Source organism: Spodoptera frugiperda, chromosome 1, assembly GCF_023101765.2.
Source record: "Spodoptera frugiperda isolate SF20-4 chromosome 1, AGI-APGP_CSIRO_Sfru_2.0, whole genome shotgun sequence".
Lineage (NCBI taxonomy): Eukaryota > Metazoa > Arthropoda > Insecta > Lepidoptera > Noctuidae > Spodoptera > Spodoptera frugiperda.
In genome coordinates, this window is record NC_064212.1 from 6,176,180 (window position 1) to 6,200,766 (window position 24,587).

At 35.0% G+C, this 24,587-nt stretch overlaps 1 protein-coding gene across 5 annotated transcripts; it reads right to left on the reverse strand.

The window, feature by feature from the left end:
• Nucleotides 1-1,817: 1,817 nt before the first annotated feature.
• On the reverse strand, nt 1,818-24,136 carry LOC118273092 (serine/threonine-protein phosphatase 1 regulatory subunit 10). Of its 5 annotated transcripts, none has more exons than XM_050698407.1 (5): nt 23,549-24,136; nt 21,282-21,379; nt 20,826-21,100; nt 19,502-20,650; nt 1,818-3,518 (listed from the first exon to the last, which is right to left on the reverse strand). In XM_050698407.1, the coding sequence occupies exons 1-5, from the start codon at nt 23,549-23,551 to the stop codon at nt 2,056-2,058; spliced, it is 2,988 nt and encodes a 995-aa protein (XP_050554364.1). In that variant the 5' UTR covers nt 23,552-24,136; the 3' UTR covers nt 1,818-2,055. The 5 variants fall into 5 exon arrangements, with proteins under 5 accessions (XP_050554364.1, XP_050554430.1, XP_050554454.1 ...); XM_050698473.1 differs by lacking the exon at nt 19,502-20,650 and adding an exon at nt 9,747-10,892 and having other exon boundaries at nt 23,549-24,133; XM_050698497.1 differs by lacking the exons at nt 19,502-20,650; nt 20,826-21,100 and adding exons at nt 9,747-10,892; nt 11,068-11,342 and having other exon boundaries at nt 23,549-24,132.
• Between the last annotated feature and the right edge of the window lie 451 nt (nt 24,137-24,587).

A 24,587-nucleotide genomic window follows, 5' to 3' on the forward strand; every position in this document is an offset into this window, starting at 1 on the left:
TTAGCATGCTCCAGAGTTATTAATAAAATTAATAATATGATTGTAACTTCAAAACAACAATTAGAGAACAATACAAATCATGAAAATCCAGAAAAAAATTTGGAAATCCAGATGAAGGAAGCAGAAGAATCTAACATTTGGGAATTTCACAACAAGTTGGTAAGAAATCAGCTGCAATCAGAAAGTCAAGGAGACGGTTTACAAGATGAATTAAAACATTATTTAACACAGCCTGTCGTCGACTTCGAAACGTCAGACCCTATCACATATTGGTATCAGCAAAGAAATTCCTTGTACGGCTCAATAACACCGATTGCCAACAAATACTTTTGCATAGTTGGAACATCTGTTCCATATGAAAGGCTTTTTTCTGTTGCAGGCAATGGTCTCCGTATATTCTAAAAAGGTAGAAATAATTCTGTTTTTTTTTCTGTGTTTCATGTTTAACCCGTTTTATTGTATTTTAAAGATTAACTAAAGATTTAAAAAAATCTTTAAGATTGATCAGTATTCTTCAATCTTTTTTTTGGTATTCTTTTCTTTATTCTAGGCATTACGGTTCAGTAGCTATATAGGTTTTTTGTTACGACGAACTTGCGAGTCGCGCGCGGTTCGGATGCCGTGCGCGGCTGGACGTTAGAGAGATAAACGGTCGCGCGGGCCGGACGTTTGAGTGGTTATATGATGCACCACTAGGTTTCTTTTTTAATTCACTCATTCTTTGAGAAATACTCTAAAAGGTAATTGATACACACAAATACCACAGCGAGAAAGTAAACAATAGGAGCGTCGAAGCGCGCGTAACTGACTGACGACGACGCGACGTGACGACAAAACTTAGTTGCCGCCCCCGCGCTAGCCGCGCCTCTACCCCGGCGGCAGGGATCTCCAGAATCTATTGCATGCAAAGTAACATCCGACGCTCGAGAACGACGCAACGACGCAACAAACGCGCAATATTGCATAATACGAGTATATCGATGCTTGTGTTGTGCAATATAATCTATTACAGATCAGCATTTAATTCTTAATCGTTGATATGTTATTGTCTTTATTTATTTAAAAATTCTGAGATCCCGCGCCCCTTGTAACTACGCGCCCCTAGGCACGTGCCTAGTTTGCCTTATGGATAATCCGCCTCTGACGCCAGCTCTGTGTTTCTACAATAAGGTAAGTAACATAACATAACCTTGCTACATTATTATCTCGATAATATTAGAATCTGCAAGACTATGCAATAAAGGCTATAATTTTCTTGCCTACCAGATATCGCTAATGTAACGTGAAGTCTATTTGTCTGGTGAGCAAACAACGTCCATTAAAACATCGGCGAGTGCACACCTCTGCGTATCCTTCAAAATATAAAAAGCCGTGGTGTTATATTAAATGAACATACATGTAGAAAAAAAGTTATCGGGACGCGGGACGACCAAAAACCGGTTCCACTATTTCCATTCGTAACTAGTAGGTCATTTACGTAAGTAATTAAACAAAGTAGGTAGATTTCTTTAATCAACTTTGGATTCTGCATCGCTTGCTACCTGTTCCATTCTTATTAATATTTGTTGATAATGAAATTAGTTAAATTCTACTTACCCCTACCATGATAAAATCTGGCTTTCGAGAATAAGCTCTAATCTAGCTTCTAGTATCTGCTTATACCTACTGTTCAGTATAGCCTAACCAAGTAAGAGTTTGCGAGATGCTCACGAATGGCATATTCGCCAAATGTGTAGACGTAGATGCATAATCAAGGATTTGTTATTTATTCTATGTGTAATTCTAAGAGGTGTCATTTAAAATAAATACAACACACGATTAATTAATAAATTTATATTTTGTATAAACACTTACACATATATTTTTTTACATATTTACATGTTTTAAACCATATTCCTTAACAGTTATTTACATTAAGCAGTCTTTTTGAGTGTCTAACTCTAAACATAATAGCCTGTGTTTACAAGTTTGTGTCACTAGCCACAATCGTATTAACACAGTCCAAAGGGAACCTATAATAAATGACTATTTCTTTTCACACAACAATTTTTACCCTTAAAATGGGCAATTCACACCAGGATGTAAAAACGTACAATTATCACCTTGTCGACACGACCCTTTTCGTTGGAAATATATGCAAACTGCTTTGCGGCTGCCACGTGCACCACCTCTACCTCCTCGTTGAGGACCCTCCCAGTTTCCAGGGTTTTTATTACCACGCCAATGGCCGCCAGCACCACGCCCTCGCATGGCTCCTCGGAAATTTGCCATACCAGGAAAGCCATCTGGTCCGGAGGGACCGGGAGGCCCTTGTGGACCCGACATATTGAAGTCCATCGGAAACATATTTTGCTGCATATTAAACCCTTCTGGTGGACCAGGAAACATTGGATTTGGTCCTCCAAACATTTCTGGACCCATCATCATATTTTCGGGAGGCATCATCATACCCGGAGGCATATTACCAGGTGGAATAGCGCCGGGAGGCATTGGACCCGGCATTCCATTAGCCATTATGTGGGGTGGGACTCCAGCTGGCCATTCAGTAGGAACTATGTTACCTCCTTGAAAGCCAGGCACACCCGGAAATTGTGGATTTGGAAAGCCATTGGGAAACTGATTCATGTTTGGTGGGAACATGTTAGGAACATTCATATTAGCTGATGCCGGGGGTGCATTACCTTTAGGTTCTGGCCAAGGCATATTTCTAAAGTCGCTTATATTATCTTGATTGCCTGTTACATCATCTAATGGTATAATTGTAGGTTCCGTGTAGGGATGTGTTTCCGGATCTGGTTCCAGTGCAGAATCAGGAATCATGGATTTAGAGAAATAAAGAGGCTGCAATGTACCCTTCTGACGCATTGCTTGAATTTCTTTTTCTTTACTGTTCTTGCCATGTTCTACTTGTACTTGTCCTTCGACCTCAATTGGTCGAGGAGGCCTCCAAGTAGTTTTTTCTTCCATGACGTCATCATTACTGAGATTTCTTCCTTTCTGGAAAGCGTCTCGTTCATGAATTCTTTCTAAATATTTCATGTCAGTAAACGTCTTCGTAACATTGACTCGTTCAGTTTCATCAAGCTCGAAGTATTGAATTTCTTCCAGTTCAGAATCTGGTTTCCATTTTATACTTTTTTTAGGACCCTTCCTTTTATGATAGCAAAGAACGCCTTTGAGTCCATTGATCGTTAAAGTATGAGGTTCTGATGTGTCCATTTCCTCTTCATTTTCCTTTTTCTCGACATTTTCATCCGCGTTTTCATTATCTGTTTTTTCAGTCTTTTCTTTATTTTCGTCTGTCTCGAGTGTATCTTGATAAAATCTTGGTGGCACAGACTTACTTTCACTACTCGGACTGCTCAAGCTAGTTGGTGTCTGCGGAGGCGAACCATCGGGTCCAGAATTACCATCTTTGGAGCCGCTTGTTCGTCGTTTTCTTTTCTTTGGATCTCTTTTATTTGTCGCTGAAGCATTCAATGCATCCATGAACATGTCACTCTCCAACAACATAACAGCTGAAACAAAAAAGAAACAAATTAGTTAAGGTAGTCCATAACATACAGAAAGTAGGTACACGTTAATATGAAAAAAGTAAATCTAAAATGTATAATAACGGGTTCTCGGCAGTATAATTAAGTTTGAATAGAAATTGCATGCATGATACGAATCAGTTTATAGAATAACAAAATGCAACGGTACACAAGTACCTACTACCAATTAAAAATCGATTAAATTGACCATAAGAAACGGACAGCGTGTTCTTTACAAGCTATACGTTATGTGGTTAGGTAGTGTTAAACTCGATACCTAATTACTTTTCAAATTTTCTCCATCCTCAACCAATTCCTAGTTTATTTTATTGCTGTTTAAACCGTGTTAATTCACAATCGAAAGTAACAACATGACTACAGAGGTCATAGGTACCTAGAACCTTCAACGTCATATTCATATTTCACTGCAACAAATGCAACAGATACATTGCAGATTCGAGTACTATAACTATTCATATGCGTCGTACGGTGCGTTTATTTTATTGAGGTCAATAGTAAATGTTACGCAACGCACACAAATGGTACGGCGGACGCAGTGGAAGTAATTGATGCCTTCGCTCCCCACATCATGTTGCCGTTGTATCAATCCGGCAGGGAATAAAGTAATAATTGAAGTGCGGCTTGTAGCTTCATCCTAACCGTCTATTAGAGATTAACAAACTTAAGCGAAGAAAGAATCGATGTCCTGCAATTAAATTATGATTTCGTCTAGATCTACAAGGAAAGATGTAATTTCATACTTTCGACTGTAATCTCATAATTTTCTAATTTTAATTGTTGAACTCAACCCATTAATAGTATGCCACATTACTAGTGTGCATCATGGCCAAAAATCACACCGCTATGTGGTTGTAAAAACGGCAAAAATCTACACAAAATACATCATAAAAAATAATTAACGCTCAACGAAATGAGCACGGGCTTCACTAGTTATTTATAATTGGCTACATCCGTTTTTAAACATACTACTGTTCGGTAGGCGCAGTGGTTGAGCGACAGGTTGTTGTATAACGTGTCGCGGGTTCGTTCCCGTACGGAACAAAATTATTTGTGATACCTATACAAATTGTTTCTCAGTCTGGATGTATGTAAATATTTGTAAACACATCCTCGAGATAGTACCTTATCGTGAGTTACTACGTGGGTAACCTCCTATGCCTTTTACTTTTAGCCTGGGTTTCTTCTATTTATTTTGGAAATATTAATCAACCACTCAGCTATTGATAAGCCTCTTTAATCTTAGTTGCAGGAATGCTGCATAAAGTTAATTATGCAGTCAACTAAGTTTGTAAGTTATAGAATTTATGCAGATATGTATCTTAGCGGCGTGCTATAGGCGAGGCTATGTCCAGCAGTGGACGGTAACAGGTTGATAATGGAGCTTAATGATTTTCATATACTAGGTACAGTAGGGTTCTACTGTCAGTACCTACCCAGGTGTTGTAAGTACTATCAATATCCCGACAGTTAGTATTTTCTACTTAGTTAGGTACTATTGCTACACTGTCATTATGATGTAAGAACCAACAACATATTATACCAACATTCATATATGTATCTATATAGGCACTTGCTACCTCTACTTAGACGGAGACTACGTTACGGTACTTACGTATCCGTAGCGTGCGCGATATAAAGCGACTTCTGTATCATTCAATCTGTGACCTTGTCTGATATAATTGAGTAAGTTTCCAACTATTATAAGTTCGGAACTTAGCATAAGTAAATACGAGTGAAAATAACGGTAAATAACAGGTTACTTCAAACTTGTTATTTACCAAGCAGTTTACTATATCTATTAGTAAACTTTACTTTCGTTATCATACATGTTTATTTAATAAATAATATAGCACGTTTTTTACTAAACGACACGAAAGCTCAGTTGGAAAGGGCGTGAGAAGTGCCGCGGGTTCGAGTCCCTGCGCGTGTCTTTGCTTTTTCAAAGCTTTTTCACATTCAGTAATTTTACTTTATTTTATATTAGTAAGGTACCTACTATCCTACGCGGACCGGTTAGGGAATTATAAGCAGTGCGAATAAGCTGCTCGACACATGCCACTGGAGTTATTTTACAATAACACAATCCTTGCCAGAATTCGACTGCCAAAGTGGAAAAGAATTTAAGCTAGGCCATGTTCGTGCTACAGCTTATTCGAGACCGCCTAAACAGCTTGGAAAAATTAGGTACACGAGTCGAAGTAGTTTTTATTTTAAATATTAAAGGTTACTGTACTTATTGTGAATGAAAATGACAAAAATAAAATTGCATGCGGCATAGATAAGTAAGTCTAAGCAACCAAGGTCGGGCGACTGACGCAGTGGCGCGGCGGTGATATTGGCAATCGAGCGCGCATGCGGACCGGGTTCGATTCGAGCAAGAATAATTATTTTATGATCAAAACAGACCGGTTGCAATGGTCGTAATCCAGTCTGGACAAAATAATTAACATTAATGTCATCAAAGATTAAAACTTTATGCTGTTGTTTTGCAAATGGCGTTAAATGCATAACTTTCTATTTACAATAATCTATGTAACTAAGTATGCACACTAGGTTTTACTAGTACAGTTTACCCGTATAACTATTTGTATGCCTGCGAGAGAACAGCGAGGCAAAATTACTGTTATAGGGAAAGAGCTGAATTAATTAAATAAAAAAATATATAACTTTCATCGACAAGCAACGCACAGCCTAAACCACAACGAAAACATAAAGTATATAATTTGCATAACAAGTATGAGTTACATAACGAAATCGTGAAAGTTAGACAAGTTACCTAGGTGCTTGCGAAAGATCTAAGCAATCATCATTCTAACGAAGTCGCGGAACAATAAATTATCTTATTGTTTGTATTCCAATTACCTACGTGAATAAATTGTAATAAAAAAGTGAGAACATGCAAGGAACAAATAAATATTTGCATCGCACGATTGGCACAGTGGCCGGGCAACTGACTGCCATGCAACGCGTCGCGGGTCCGATTCCCGCACCGAATATTTCTTTGTGTGATTCACAAATTGTTGTTCCGGGTCTGTGTACGTGGGATTTGTACAGGAATTTGTATGTTTGTAAACGTTCTCACGACACAGGATAAATCCTGGAGTGGAACATGTTTAAAACGTCTAATTAATATTTGATCTCAATGATAGATGGTCGGCATCTTATAAAATCAGCATGAAGTATCTGAACTTTATGAAAATAAATATTCATTGAGTTTTCACTACTGAATTCAACCAAGACATTGTATTTGTCTATGCAAGTACAGTATCATGGTAACGCATAAGTTGTTAATAGCGTGTAATTTATATTTCAGCCTAAAGAGCGGGTTTACTAGCGTGCAAACGCCGCCGGTAACTATGTGTATAGCGAACAGCTGGGATACGCAATTATGCTGTGCCACATGTGCGACTGTGTATTTTTGTTCATTATTATCTTTCAAAATGCTATAATAAATTAGGCTTAACAAATATGTAAGTTAATTTTTGGCTGTCTTGTTAGGTACCAATCTATTTTCACAATGTACGACTACTAAACTTAAGAAAAGCCAAGTATGCGTACATTATTATTGTTAGCAAACATCTCGTCTGTTATCTCCTGATGGGATAAGCAGAGGTTTCAATTTAAGTAGAACCATCCACTTACGAGATATTCTTACATTATTTGTTAGACCTTTTATCGGGTTATGTTAAGAATAATTTGTAAACCCTGTGGGTACTTACTAAAATTAATTTGTACATACTACATACATACATATTATACAGATAAATAGGAGGTAAAATATGTCAATAAACAAGCCCTGAAGGGAGTTGCGCATTCATATTATTGACAATAATGTTTTTATTGTAATAATTCTGTACTCGCATGCCAATATACTAATTGGCACTAACCCCATCTAAATTATTCAACGTTAGGTAATCAGACCAGATATATTTATATATATATACATCATCTTTAGTATATAGTAGATGTAACAATGACGTAGCATGCATTTTAGAGAACAGATTCAATCCGCATGTTATCGTAAGATATCGATGAATGAGTACAAAATTCTAATGGAATAGGTATCTAATGGGGTTAACGTAAGTAGATATTAAAAGAACGAAAAACTAATCCTTCTCGTTTTTTAAGTTTACTTTAGCTAGATACCTAGTAATATGAAATTGTTATAAAAATTACAACTTAAAATTGGTTCAGTTTTGTAAAAGCTTCGTTTAAAACCTTGATAAGAATGCATCAAATATCTAAGTAGTTATCTATCTCTGTAAGTAGGTAGGTATGAACATATTTTATCTAATTATTTTGCTATTTAATTCAGACTGATTGTAGTTATTTACCTATAGATTGGTGTTTACTAATGTTTTCTAACATAACACACACCTAATAAAATTAACGTATAGATACCTACCAAAATATAAATCGAAAAGAGAATATAGTTGGATGGTTTTACCTTAGGTAATATTTCTAATTCACGATTATAGGTACCAACTGACTAAAATTCTACTTTCTAACACAGTAGATGGTTACCTACTAAGAACGTCTAATTAGTTATCTACACTGCAAGATCGCGTTTTCTATGATATTGTACCTAGGTAGGTAAAGTCCTGTACCAATAAAAATAATATCGCGCTTTCCATGGCGAAGTCATAGGTACTATAATAATCGCAATAGCTAGGTACCTACCCCTGGTTTCGGTTGATACCTAAAGCTATATTTATTGATAGCTACGTAATTCGGAACTACACTAGCTAAGTATATAATTCGCTTTGAACTTCTACCTATCTTACGATTTGGAAGCCATTTTAGCAATTTTTTTAGTATTATCTTGTCTTAAAAGTTCCCTGCTATTTAGCAGTGTGTAACATGAAGGAGATGTACCCTATATCGTTTGTAAATTGTACTTTCTTACTTAGTGCGTCAGTACTTATTTGGAAGTAGGCAGGTACCTGCACGAGGTAATTATTATGTAATTGGAGAATTTATGCCAGGTAAGCAATATTTGGGAGTATAATTATTATACAGACACGTAAGGTACCTACCTACTTATTCAGTGCTATAATAATTATTAGGCTAGAGGTAGGTAGATAACTGCAGCCTTTATCGTACCTATACAATAATTATATTTTATTATGTTTCTTGTCTATTGATACCTTAGCAGTTCTCCCACCTAAAAGTTTGTTGAATTCTGCGGTATTGAGGATTTGACGAACAGCAAGCTCGCTGGCGCTGCAGACTGCTGTTTGAATCTTTCAGTAGATATTTTGCCGTTGTTGCGGATTGTTAACATAATGCTTAGTTAAGAAAAGGTACAAGGAAACACAAATAGTACCTAACCAAAGACAATATTGCCACCTCTACGACTTGTACCGTGATTCAATTAGTAATAAAATCTACTGATTGTAAGAAATGGGAATAAAAAACAATATGTAATGTAATGACGTTGTACAGTCGAGGCCTCTATTGACTTCAACTGGCAACATCTTAAAACCATTGTCAAACAAGTAGGTCTTGTTTGCTGTTGGAAACACTATCTATTTTTTCATTAGGGTTATGATACATTGCTCTAAGAGCTTTTGTACTCGGACGATAACTTGTCGATAAGTAAATATAAATTTTGGATGCAGTATAAGCTAACTGGTCTGTTTAACTAACGTAACTTTTTCTAAACCCATTTATATCGTATTTGTTACTGTTAATAAAATGTACAGCTGAATGCTCAGCTTTTGTATAATTAATTTGATTGTAGTCGTTCTATAGTATTACTGGTGATTTGTATCTCGCATGTAGAAACATTACGTCTTTTTCCGATAATCGCTGAAGAATCTTGGAGCACCAGTTGTTCATCAGCTCTGCGTCGAGTCCAATGTAGTATCCAATATACGTGCGCTGGTACTTTCACCTCACGATTAACTAAACAGATTTAGGTTATTAAACTTGAACTAAGCAGTAAACGGAAAGAGTCGATATTGATTTCAATATTTATTTGAAAAAAATACTTTACAGGTGGTAAAAACACTTTAGAACCCGTTAAGTTATACATTTTAGACTTACCACTGAAGATTATGCGACCTAAATATTTCAAAACACTTGGTGACACTATTGGAAGGGCTTGGGCTTGCCACCACCAATGTAAATCTGGAAGAAAACAAATCATTAAAAATATATGAAATATAACGAAAATAGTAAGATACTTACGTTTAGGTTTAGGAGGAATTAGTTTGATAGAGCCTGGTTTTTCAATAGGCTCTATGGTTTTTGATTTTTTTTCTGGTGGTGACTCATTGTGAACTGGAGATGGTCTCTTTGGTATTGATACAGTAGGCGGCAAAACTGGAGTAGATTTCTTTGTTAATACTGCTGCGCGGGATGGCGGCGGCTTGACTTCCTCTTCTAATCCATGTTTCCTAAACTTAGAGTTGAATGTTTTCACAGTTTTCGGCTTAGGTTCATCTGGTTTCCTTACTTCTATTGAAATGGAAGGCTTTTCTTTTTTAGCGTCACTTAATTTAGGTATTTTACCTAGTTTGTGAACAGAAGGCGTTTTATCATCTTGTTTATCAGATGACTTGCTAAGCGAATTGTCCTTATTTTTCTCATTTTTATCATCTTTTCCTTTATCTTTACTCTTGTCAGTCGACGATCGAGAACTACGTTCATCTTTAGATTTACTACTGGAAGACGATGATTTATCGCTAGATTTTCTGCTGCTCTCACTTTTCGATCTAGAGCTATTATGAGAGGAATGTCTATCTTTATCCCTTGATCTATCTTTATTACTGCTACTACTACTACTACTATGTCGGCTAGAACTAGATTTATGGCTTTTATGTTTATCACTCGAATGTGACCTACTCGAATGTTTAGAAGAGCTGCTCGATTTAGAAACACTACTACTACTACTTTTATCATCAGATCTATCCTTATTTCGTTTTTTATCTTTGGACTTTTCAGAATCCGACGTTACGTCTGAAGTTTTACTTTCAGTGTCGTCATCAACTTGTGATATGACTTGCTTTCCATCTTTTAAACTAATCTTTAACACAGGTAATGCCTCAGGCTCTTCGTCTACTTCATTTTTAACTACATGGTTTAGATTTTTATCAGTATCAACATCATTATAATTTTTTTCTGATTGAATTTCTTCTTTTATGGCTTTAATGTCATTATTAGTGTCATTGTTTTTGTATTCTAAATTTCCTTCTGAATTAGTCAAGCCCTTGACGTCATTTTGCGCTTCTGATATTATTTTAGGAATCTCCGAAAGTTTAACTGGAACAACTTGTTCGCCCTTTACGGTTTTTAGCCATTGTTCTACCAATTTTGATGCCAAGGCTCTGATAGCTGTAATAAAATAAAATGTTGCTGATTTAATGTGGCACCGACTTTTTTAATGATACAACAATAAAAACAATATCCCTGTCAGGTTTTATTGTTCTAAGTGATAAAATGTGAAATTACGATTTTAAGGTTAGAAAGTTATATTATGCTTAAATAAATAAATAAATGAGTTTCTTACCAAAATGATTGTCGTCCTTAGATAGCTCCTTTACAAGTTTCGGGCAGTTATTGGTCTTCAAGCGATCGATATCAACAGGGCATAGCAATAACAACTCCAATAACTCTTTTACAAGAGGCCAATTTTTTGCGACTATACTTTCTGTAAGCCACATGTGTACCAGAACCCAGCCCCCGGATCCCATAAATAAACCGAGTAATTCAGTTTCTGTACACTTCAATATTTGTATATAAATACATTTAGATACCAATTTCTTCGAAAATTTTGTCATAAGGCTGAAAGGAAAAATGTTCATATTATTTATCAGCGCCAAACGTTGTCAACATGTCTATAAACGTGATTGCATGTTATTACGACAAAATATACATAATTATGTAATAATTCATAATTAGAATAAATTTCATAGACACAAGATTTTTAAACTGAAGTAAAACTGAGTAAAATAGAAACACTTACCTAGCGAGCCTCTGGACTTCATCCCTGGATTTGATCCCACCGTTAGGCGACAGGAGTACACCCAGACAATTTAATAATTGAACAGGATCAATACGTGGCTGTAACAAAGAAAATATAAATTAGTACCTCTACCTCAGGATTTATACAAGAAGGCATGTGTATCAGCACAAACATTATATAGATATAAGTAATTATAACAACCGACGCCAAATGAAAGAATTTTGAGGATTTACGCGGTACAAAGGTCAAAATATAAATAAATATTGATATGCTCACTAGAAATATTCAAGATTAAGTCAATCGCTAATTGATATACTTCTCAGAAAAAAAAAAACAATATCTTCGACAGTGGAATATACCTACATGATAGAAACAATGAACACGCGTTTCAATAGAATTTAGTTTAACATACCGTAAGAATAATTTTTATGACAATCGCCATTATATGACAAAGCCAGTGAACGTATGAATAAGCGTTACAAAAGATTCCCTTCTAGCGATTGCCTTGAACTTAAATATTTATGATGTCACAAAGCCACAATGCGGTATGCGCAATTTCAACGTATTTATTTACGGTTTAACGAAATACTGTACACTACTAGTCTTAGTTTCAAAACTTGCGCCATTTAAAATATAATTATTATAATTTCGATTATCAAAGTTCATTAGCAAGTCTAGTACTGGTTAATTCTAAAAAATATTTGACTCTTGCTTTTGCCCTCACCAAAGAAATAAATATTGAGTCACTTTTATTTTCAACTGTACATTCATAACGACGTTTTGTTCAACGCAAAAATCGAACCTGCGCCCCCCTCGGTAGTCGCGATTATGATCATTCAACCTATGAGAAAACCAGCAAATGACCACTTGAACAATGCAATTGATTTTTGCTTTTTTACTTATCAAAGCGCACCTTTTGGTTGCACATTTGGGTTTCTCCATTTCGAAATTTCAGTAATAGAACGTGATTCAGAATGAGGATCGATCTGGTATTTGGTACAGGCACTGTCACTAATTAGTAGTATAACCACCTCGTTAGGAAATGACCAGTAATGAGGTAAGGCTAATACGATGATAAATATCTAATATTATTAGTTGAATGGCCGCATACACTACCGAGTAAAAGGTCACAATGTTCGATTTCCAGGTCAGACCAAAGTATATTTTGAGAATTTCGTTTGAAATTGTGTCAAGTATGTGAGAATAGGCGCATTTCCATGACGTGACGCTCGTAAATAATGCAAATTAGGTTTAACGCAAACATGTGTCGTCTACGCTTTGAGGGATAAAAGGCGTGACGTGATGTTATCATTAGGAAAAAAAAAAAAAACAAAAAGAAATCCGTAGCAAACACGTGTTTGTTCTCCAGGTTGACAAAAAAACAACCTTATTTCCAAATGGTTAAGTTTACAATTGCTAGGCAATCAACAGACATGAATCTGAATTTTTACTGTAGATAACCGAGACACGCCTTGAATATTTCATTTCACAATAACTATAATTTATGAGAATGTAAGTATCTGGTCTTTTTTATATTTATCCCCAGAAACAGTAGCAAGTAAACATTAGTAATTTAACTAGGTGCGCAAGCATTATTTCTTAAGACATACGAATGTATTCTATTCGAAGTTTTATGAAATAACTAACGACGCAATAAGCAATCGTCACATACTACGCAATAGGTAGGAAGGTATCTAATTATCTGAATATAACTATTTAAGTACAAGACAACGCTTGGGTGATTAGGAAAAAAAGTAGGGACGATAATAGGTATGCATTCATTATTCATGTAAAGGAATGTGGCAGATACAAAATAGTATAATGACGTGAATATAATTCGGAGAATTATATACCATTATACCTAATTTCGGATTGCTTTACATTCCTAGTATGACTCATTCGTGTGAAAAATTTCACTTTCTAGTTTTCGTTTTCTAGCACGATGCTTAGAAACTTAGAAACCACAAAGTACCACGATAATGTCTATTTATAGCGCATGAACAAAGAACAAAATGGTCGACAGTCGACTTGTAACGCTTACGTCATTCGTAGCCTCATAGGTATATCAAGATACTTTTTGGAATAGACCAAGTAGTCCTTACTAATTTATAATATAGTCTTGCCATTTCTTGGGATTGGGAAATAATAACATAAATATAAAAATTATAGAAGGATAAAGAAATTAGGTTTCCTGTTACTATGCCTTATTCGTCGAATTGAAAATGCATCAACACTATAGTAGGTAGGTAGTATATCAGGACAAAACTTACCATTATTATACTTTATATTACTTCGAAAAATAACACGACAGCCGATTGCACAATGGTGTAGGAATGCCACGCCTTAGGCTCCACATACAACATGGCGTCTTATCATTGTAACAATCTAACAATTTTCTTGCACGTAGGAACACTTATTTACTAGTTATTGTTCGTTTATATAAAATTACACTATTTATCAAACATATATCATATAATAGTCTGTATAATCACGAGTGTGATCAATAATTATCGATTAATATTATTGTGTATTTGATACTTATATCATTTAGAATCCTACATTATTTTATTTTAATGTAATATTTCAATACCATCCTCTTTTTGGAAAAGGATTTATTTAATTTGAATGAATATTATTATAACACTTTCTAGTGAGTTGGCAGAAATTCCAAGCTAAGGCCAGCAAGACGTTCGATCGATCCGAGAGAAACGGCTGGGTCTGGATGTATGTAAATATTTGTAAACACATCCTCGAGATAGTACCATATCGTGAGTTACTACGTGGGAATCCTCCTATGCCTTTTACTTTTAGCCTGGGTTTCTTGTATTTATTTTGGAAATATTAATCATCCACTAAGCTATTGATAAGCCTCTTTAATCTTAGTTGCAGGAATGCTGCATAAAGTTAATTATGCAGTCAACTAAGTTTGTAACTTATAGAATTTATGCAGATATGTATCTAAAGCCGGGTCCAGACGAGTGTAACGTGTAATGTAATCCACCGTGTAATGTAACACGAATTCTTCAGCGCGAGTGTTACATGTAATGCTCGTACTGCCGTCCACACGTAGAATTCGTGTTACATTACACGGTGGATTACATTACGTTACACTCGTCTGGACCAATGCGGCATGCTGTAGGCGAGGCCATGTCCAGCAGTGGACGGTAACAGGTTGATCATGAAACTTGATGATTTTCATATACTAGGTACAGTAGGGTTCTACTGTCAGTACCCAGGTGTTGTAAGTACTATCAATATCCCGACAGTTAGTATTTTCTACTTAGTTAGGTACTATTGCTACACTGTCATTATGATGTAAGAACCAACAACATATACCAACATTCATATATCTATATAGGCACTTGCTACCTCTACTTAGACGGAGACTACGTTACGGTACTTACGTATCCGTAGCGTGCGCGATATAAAGCGACTTCTGTATCATTCAATCTGTGACCTTGTCTGATATAATTGAGTAAGTTTCCAACTATTATAAGTTCGGAACTTAGCATAAGTAAATACGAGTGAAAATAACGGTAAATAACAGGTTACTTCAAACTTGTTCTTTACCGTGCAGTTTACTATATCTATTAGTAAACTTTACTTTCATTATCATACATGTTTATTTAATCAATAATATAGCAGGTTTTTTACTAAACGACACGAAAGCCAGTTGGAAAGGGCGTGAGAAGTGCCGCGGGTTCGAGTTCCTGCGCGTGTCATTGTTTTTTCGAAGCTTTTTCACATTCAGTAATTTTACTTTATTTTATATTAGTAAGGTACCTACTATCCTACGCAGACCGGTTAGGGAATTATAAGCAGTGCGAATAAGCTGCTCGACACATGCCACTGGAGTTATTTTACAATAACACAATCCTTGCCAGAATTCGACTGCCAAAGTGGAAAAGAATTTAAGCTAGGCCATGTTCGTGCTACAGCTTATTCGAGACCGCCTAAACAGCTTGGAAAAATTAGGTACACGAGTCGAAGTAGTTTTTATTTTAAATATTAAAGGTTATTGTACTTATTGTGAATGAAAATGAAAATTGCATGCGGCATAGATAAGTAAGTCTAAGCAACCAAGGTCGGGCGACAGACGCAGTGGCGCGGCGGTGATATTGGCAATCGAGCGCGCATGCGGACCGGGTTCGATTCGAGCAAGAATAATTATTTTATGATCAAAAAGACCGGTTGCAATGGTTGTAATCTAGTCTGGACAAAATAATTAACATTAATGTCATCAAAGATTAAAACTTTTTGCTGTTGTTTTGCAAATGGCGTTAAATGCATAACTTTCTATTTACAATAATCTATGTAACTAAGTATGCACACTAGGTTTTACTAGTACAGTTTACCCGTATAACTATTTGTATGCCTGCGAGAGAACAGCGAGGCACAATTACTGTTATAGGGAGAGAGTTGAATTAATTAAATAAAAAAATATATAAGTTTCATCGACAAGCAACGCACAGCCTAAACCACAACGAAAACATAAAGTATATAATTTGCATAACAAGTATGAGTTACATAACGAAATCGTGAAAGTAAGACAAGTTACCTAGGTGCTTGCGAAAGATCTAAGCAATCATCATTCTAACGAAGTCGCGGAACAATAAATTATCTTATTGTTTGTATTCCAATTACCTACGTGAATAAATTGTAATAAAAAAGTGAGAACATGCAAGGAACAAATAAATATTTGCATCGCACGATTGGCACAGTGGCCGGGCAACTGACTGCCATGCAACGCGTCGCGGGTCCGATTCCCGCACCAAATATTTCTTTGTGTGATTCACAAATTGTTGTTCCGGGTCTGTGTACGTGGGATTTGTACAGGAATTTGTATGTTTGTAAACGTTCTCACGACACAGGATAAATCCTGGAGTGGAACATGTTTAAAACGTCTAATTAATATTTGATCTCAATGATAGATGGTCGGCATCTTATAAAATCAGCATGAAGTATCTGAACTTTATGAAAATAAATATTCATTGAGTTTTCACTACTGAATTCAACCAAGACATTGTATTTGTCTATGCAAGTACAGTATCATGGTAACGCATAAGTTGTTAATAGCGTGTAATTTATATTTCAGCCTAAAGAGCGGGTTTACTAGCGTGCAAACGCCGCCGGTGACTATGTGTATAGCGAACAGCTGGGATACGCAATTTTGCTGTGCCACATGTGCGACTGTGTATTTTTGTTCATTATTATCTTTCAAAATGCTATAATAAATTAGGCTTAACAAATATGTAAGTTAATTTTTGGCTGTCTCGTTAGGTACCAATCTATTTTCACAATGTACGACTACTAAACTTAAGAAAAGCCAAGTATGCGTACATTATTATTGTTAGCAAACATCTCGTCTGTTATCTCCTGATGGGATAAGCAGAGGTTTCAATTTAAGTAGAACCATCCACTTACGAGATATTCTTACATTATTTGTTAGACCTTTTATCGGGTTATGTTAAGAATAATTTGTAAACCCTGTGGGTACTTACTAAAATTAATTTGTACATACTACATACATACATATTATACAGATAAATAGGAGGTAAAATATGTCAATAAACAAGCCCTGAAGGGAGTTGCGCATTCATATTATTGACAATAATGTTTTTATTGTAATAATTCTATACTCGCATGCCAATATACTAATTGGCACTAACCCCAACTAAATTATTCAACGTTAGGTAATCAGACCAGATATATTTATATATATATATATACATAATCTTTAGTATATAGTAGATGTAACAATGACGTAGCATGCATTTTAGAGAACAGCTTCAATCCGCATGTTATCGTAAGATATCGATGAATGAGTACAAAATTCTAATGGAATAGATATCTAATGGGGTTAAAGTAAGTAGATATTAAAAGAACGAAAAACTAATCCTTCTCGTTTTTTAAGTTTACTTTAGCTAGATACCTAGTAATATGAAATAGTTATAAAAATTACAACTTAAAATTGGTTCAGTTTTGTAAAGGCTTCGTTTAAAACCTTGATAATAATGCATCAAATATCTAAGTAGTTATCTATCTCTGTAAGTAGGTAGGTATGAACATATTTTATCTAATTATTTTGCTATTTAATTCAGACTGATTGTAGTTATTTACCTATAGATTGGTGTTTACTAATGTTTTCTAACATAACACACACCTAATAAAATTAACGTATAGATACCTACCAAAATATAAATCGAAAAGAGAATATAGTTGGATGGTTTTACCTTAGGTAATATTTCTAATTCACGATTATAGGTACCAACTGACTAAAATTCTACTTTCTAACACAGTAGATGGTTACCTACTAAGAACGTCTAATTAGTTATCTACACTGCAAGATCGCGTTTTCTATGATATTGTACCTAGGTAGGTAAAGTCCTGTACCAATAAAAATAATATCGCGCTTTCCATGGCGAAGTCATAGGTACTATAATAATCGCAATAGCTAGGTACCTACCCCTGGTTTCGGTTGATACCTAAAGCTATATTTATTGATAGCTACGTAATTCGGAACTACACTAGCTAAGTATATAATTCGCTTTGAACTTCTACCTATCTTACGATTTGGAAGCCATTTTAGCAATTTTTTTAGTATTATCTTGTCTTAAAAGTTCCCTGCTATTTAGCAGTGTGTAACATGAAGGAGATGTACCCTATATCGTTTGTAAATTGTACTTTCTTACTTAGTGCGTCAGTACTTATTTGGAAGTAGGCAGGTACCTGCACGAGGTAATTATTATGTAATTGGAGAATTTATGCCAGGTAAGCAATATTTGGGAGTATAATTATTATACAGACACGTAAGGTACCTACCTACTTATTCAGTGCTATAATAATTATTAGGCTAGAGGTAGGTAGATAACTGCAGCCTTTATCGTACCTATACAATAATTATATTTTATTATGTTTCTTGTCTATTGATACCTTAGCAGTTCTCCCACCTAAAAGTTTGTTGAATTCTGCGGTATTGAGGATTTGACGAACAGCAAGCTCGCTGGCGCTGCAGACTGCTGTTTGAATCTTTCAGTAGATATTTTGCCGTTGTTGCGGATTGTTAACATAATGCTTAGTTAAGAAAAGGTACAAGGAAACACAAATAGTACCTAACCAAAGACAATATTGCCACCTCTACGACTTGTACCGTGATTCAATTAGTAATAAAATCTACTGATTGTAAGAAATGGGAATAAAAAACAATATGTAATGTAATGACGTTGTACAGTCGAGGCCTCTATTGACTTCAACTAGCAACATCTTAAAACCATTGTCAAACAAGTAGGTCTTGTTTGCTGTTGGAAACACTATCTATTTTCTCATTAGGGTTATGATACATTGCTCTAAGAGCTTTTGTACTCGGACGATAACTTGTCGATAAGTAAATATAAATTTTGGATGCAGTATAAGCTAACTGGTCTGTTTAACTAACGTAACTTTTTCTAAACCCATTTATATCGTATTTGTTACTGTTAATAAAATGTACAGCTGAATGCTCAGCTTTTGTATAATTAATTTGATTGTAGTCGTTCTATAGTATTACTGGTGATTTGTATCTCGCATGTAGAAACATTACGTCTTTTTCCGATAATCGCTGAAGAATCTTGGAGCACCAGTTGTTCATCAGCTCTGCGTCGAGTCCAATGTAGTATCCAATATACGTGCGCTGGTACTTTCACCTCACGATTAACTAAACAGATTTAGGTTATTAAACTTGAACTAAGCAGTAAACGGAAAGAGTCGATATTGATTTCAATATTTATTTGAAAAAAATACTTTACAGGTGGTAAAAACACTTTAGAACCCGTTAAGTTATACATTTTAGACTTACCACTGAAGATTATGCGACCTAAATATTTCAAAACACTTGGTGACACTATTGGAAGGGCTTGGGCTTGCCACCACCAATGTAAATCTGGAAGAAAACAAATCATTAAAAATATATGAAATATAACGAAAATAGTAAGATACTTACGTTTAGGTTTAGGAGGAATTAGTTTGATAGAGCCTGGTTTTTCAATAGGCTCTATGGTTTTTGATTTTTTTTCTGGTGGTGACTCATTGTGAACTGGAGATGGTCTCTTTGGTATTGATACAGTAGGCGGCAAAACTGGAGTAGATTTCTTTGTTAATACTGCTGCGCGGGATGGCGGCGGCTTGACTTCCTCTTCTAATCCATGTTTCCTAAACTTAGAGTTGAATGTTTTCACAGTTTTCGGCTTAGGTTCATCTGGTTTCCTTACTTCTATTGAAATGGAAGGCTTTTCTTTTTTAGCGTCACTTAATTTAGGTATTTTACCTAGTTTGTGAACAGAAGGCGTTTTATCATCTTGTTTATCAGATGACTTGCTAAGCGAATTGTCCTTATTTTTCTCATTTTTATCATCTTTTCCTTTATCTTTACTCTTGTCAGTCGACGATCGAGAACTACGTTCATCTTTAGATTTACTACTGGAAGACGATGATTTATCGCTAGATTTTCTGCTGCTCTCACTTTTCGATCTAGAGCTATTATGAGAGGAATGTCTATCTTTATCCCTTGATCTATCTTTATTACTGCTACTACTACTACTACTACTATGTCGGCTAGAACTAGATTTATGGCTTTTATGTTTATCACTCGAATGTGACCTACTCGAATGTTTAGAAGAGCTGCTCGATTTAGAAACACTACTACTACTACTTTTATCATCAGATCTATCCTTATTTCGTTTTTTATCTTTGGACTTTTCAGAATCCGACGTTACGTCTGAAGTTTTACTTTCAGTGTCGTCATCAACTTGTGATATGACTTGCTTTCCATCTTTTAAACTAATCTTTAACACAGGTAATGCCTCAGGCTCTTCGTCTACTTCATTTTTAACTACATGGTTTAGATTTTTATCAGTATCAACATCATTATAATTTTTTTCTGATTGAATTTCTTCTTTTATGGCTTTAATGTCATTATTAGTGTCATTGTTTTTGTATTCTAAATTTCCTTCTGAATTAGTCAAGCCCTTGACGTCATTTTGCGCTTCTGATATTATTTTAGGAATCTCCGAAAGTTTAACTGGAACAACTTGTTCGCCCTTTACGGTTTTTAGCCATTGTTCTACCAATTTTGATGCCAAGGCTCTGATAGCTGTAATAAAATAAAATGTTGCTGATTTAATGTGGCACCGACTTTTTTAATGATACAACAATAAAAACAATATCCCTGTCAGGTTTTATTGTTCTAAGTGATAAAATGTGAAATTACGATTTTAAGGTTAGAAAGTTATATTATGCTTAAATAAATAAATAAATGAGTTTCTTACCAAAATGATTGTCGTCCTTAGATAGCTCCTTTACAAGTTTCGGGCAGTTATTGGTCTTCAAGCGATCGATATCAACAGGGCATAGCAATAACAACTCCAATAACTCTTTTACAAGAGGCCAATTTTTTGCGACTATACTTTCTGTAAGCCACATGTGTACCAGAACCCAGCCCCCGGATCCCATAAATAAACCGAGTAATTCAGTTTCTGTACACTTCAATATTTGTATATAAATACATTTAGATACCAATTTCTTCGAAAATTTTGTCATAAGGCTGAAAGGAAAAATGTTCATATTATTTATCAGCGCCAAACGTTGTCAACATGTCTATAAACGTGATTGCATGTTATTACGACAAAATATACATAATTATGTAATAATTCATAATTAGAATAAATTTCATAGACACAAGATTTTTAAACTGAAGTAAAACTGAGTAAAATAGAAACACTTACCTAGCGAGCCTCTGGACTTCATCCCTGGATTTGATCCCACCGTTAGGCGACAGGAGTACACCCAGACAATTTAATAATTGAACAGGATCAATACGTGGCTGTAACAAAGAAAATATAAATTAGTACCTCTACCTCAGGATTTATACAAGAAGGCATGTGTATCAGCACAAACATTATATAGATATAAGTAATTATAACAACCGACGCCAAATGAAAGAATTTTGAGGATTTACGCGGTACAAAGGTCAAAATATAAATAAATATTGATATGCTCACTAGAAATATTCAAGATTAAGTCAATCGCTAATTGATATACTTCTCAGAAAAAAAAAAACAATATCTTCGACAGTGGAATATACCTACATGATAGAAACAATGAACACGCGTTTCAATAGAATTTAGTTTAACATACCGTAAGAATAATTTTTATGACAATCGCCATTATATGACAAAGCCAGTGAACGTATGAATAAGCGTTACAAAAGATTCCCTTCTAGCGATTGCCTTGAACTTAAATATTTATAATGTCACAAAGCCACAATGCGGTATGCGCAATTTCAACGTATTTATTTACGGTTTAACGAAATACTGTACACTACTAGTCTTAGTTTCAAAACTTGCGCCATTTAAAATATAATTATTATAATTTCGATTATCAAAGTTCATTAGCAAGTCTAGTACTGGTTAATTCTAAAAAATATTTGACTCTTGCTTTTGCCCTCACCAAAGAAATAAACATTGAGTCACTTTTATTTTCAACTGTACATTCATAACGACGTTTTGTTCAACGCAAAAATCGAACCTGCGCCCCCTCGGTAGTCGCGATTATGATCATTCAACCTATGAGAAAACCAGCAAATGACCACTTGAACAATGCAATTGATTTTTGCTTTTTTACTTATCAAAGCGCACCTTTTGGTTGCACATTTGGGTTTCTCCATTTCGAAATTTCAGTAATAGAACGTGATTCAGAATGAGGATCGATCTGGTATTTGGTACAGGCACTGTCACTAATTAGTAGTATAACCACCTCGTTAGGAAATGACCAGTAATGAGGTAAGGCTAATACGATGATAAATATCTAATATTATTAGTTGAATGGCCGCATACACTACCGAGTAAAAGGTCACAATGTTCGATTTCCAGGTCAGACCAAAGTATATTTTGAGAATTTCGTTTGAAATTGTGTCAAGTATGTGAGAATAGGCGCATTTCCATAACGTGACGCTCGTATATAATGCAAATTAGGTTTAACGCAAACATGTGTCGTCTACGCTTTGAGGGATAAAAGGAGTGACGTGATGTTATCATTAGAAAAAAAAAAAAACAAAAAGAAATCCGTAGCAAACACGTGTTTGTTCTCCAGGTTGACAAAAAAACAACCTTATTTCCAAATGGTTAAGTTTACAATTGCTAGGCAATCAAGAGACATGAATCTGAATTTTTACTGTAGATAACCGAGACACGCCTTGAATATTTCATTTCACAATAACTATAATTTATGAGAATGTAAGTATCTGGTCTTTTTTATATTTATCCCCAGAAACAGTAGCAAGTAAACATTAGTAATTTAACTAGGTGCGCAAGCATTATTTCTTAAGACATACGAATGTATTCTATTCGAAGTTTTATGAAATAACTAACGACGCAATAAGCAATCGTCACATACTACGCAATAGGTAGGAAGGTATCTAATTATCTGAATATAACTATTTAAGTACAAGACAACGCTTGGGTGATTAGGAAAAAAAGTAGGGACGATAATAGGTATGCATTCATTATTCATGTAAAGGAATGTGGCAGATACAAAATAGTATAATGACGTGAATATAATTCGGAGAATTATATACCATTATACCTAATTTCGGATTGCTTTACATTCCTAGTATGACTCATTCGTGTGAAAAATTTCACTTTCTAGTTTTCGTTTTCTAGCACGATGCTTAGAAACTTAGAAACCACAAAGTACCACGATAATGTCTATTTATAGCGCATGAACAAAGAACAAAATGGTCGACAGTCGACTTGTAACGCTTACGTCATTCGTAGCCTCATAGGTATTTCAAGATACTTTTTGGAATAGACCAAGTAGTCCTTACTAATTTATAATATAGTCTTGCCATTTCTTGGGATTGGGAAATAATAACATAAATATAAAAATTATAGAAGGATAAAGAAATTAGGTTTCCTGTTACTATGCCTTATTCGTCGAATTGAAAATGCATCAACACTATAGTAGGTAGGTAGTATATCAGGACAAAACTTACCATTATTATACTTTATATTACTTCGAAAAATAACACGACAGCCGATTGCACAATGGTGTAGGAATGCCACGCCTTAGGCTCCACATACAACATGGCGTCTTATCATTGTAACAATCTAACAATTTTCTTGCACGTAGGAACACTTATTTACTAGTTATTGTTCGTTTATATAAAATTACACTATTTATCAAACATATATCATATAATAGTCTGTATAATCACGAGTGTGATCAATAATTATCGATTAATATTATTGTGTATTTGATACTTATATCATTTAGAATCCTACATTATTTTATTTTAATGTAATATTTCAATACCATCCTCTTTTTGGAAAAGGATTTATTTAATTTGAATGAATATTATTATAACACTTTCTAGTGAGTTGGCAGAAATTCCAAGCTAAGGCCAGCAAGACGTTCGATCGATCCGAGAGAAACGGCTGGCAAGCGGAGGGATTGCTCGAAGAATGAACTGGAATGAGCAAAACCACGAACAAAATGGCCCGATGGAAACGGAAAAGAAAGAAGGAGAAACTACATTGAACGAATGAAATACACGGAAACGGAAATCATTCAATTTTGTTTGACTATGGTATGTCTTTGGATTAGGATTATAGAATTATGTAATATTCCTTGCTTATTTGGAAGAACATGAAATGATATTTAACGTATAAAGTTATGAGGGCACATGGTCATAATTCGGAATCTTAAATAGCATAAATATTATGTTCAAAAGTCGGTAAAATTTAAGTCACAGATAAATATTGATTTTTGTTCTCAAAGAATCTATGCCTCAATTTAAGTCATTAAAATATATTCTCCTATAAGCTTTAACTATTTATGAAGTCTATTTCGATCGGAAGTACATGCAAAAATAGGGATGTCCCTATACTGTATACTTTTTACTAACATTTTTATCACCATAGGTGGCGCGTCGTCGATATGGGTCATTGAATGCTGTCAATGCGGATTAAAACTGCTCATTGCTCCCAGTAACTATCGCAATTATCGATTGAGCTTGCTGAATTGGATGTAGG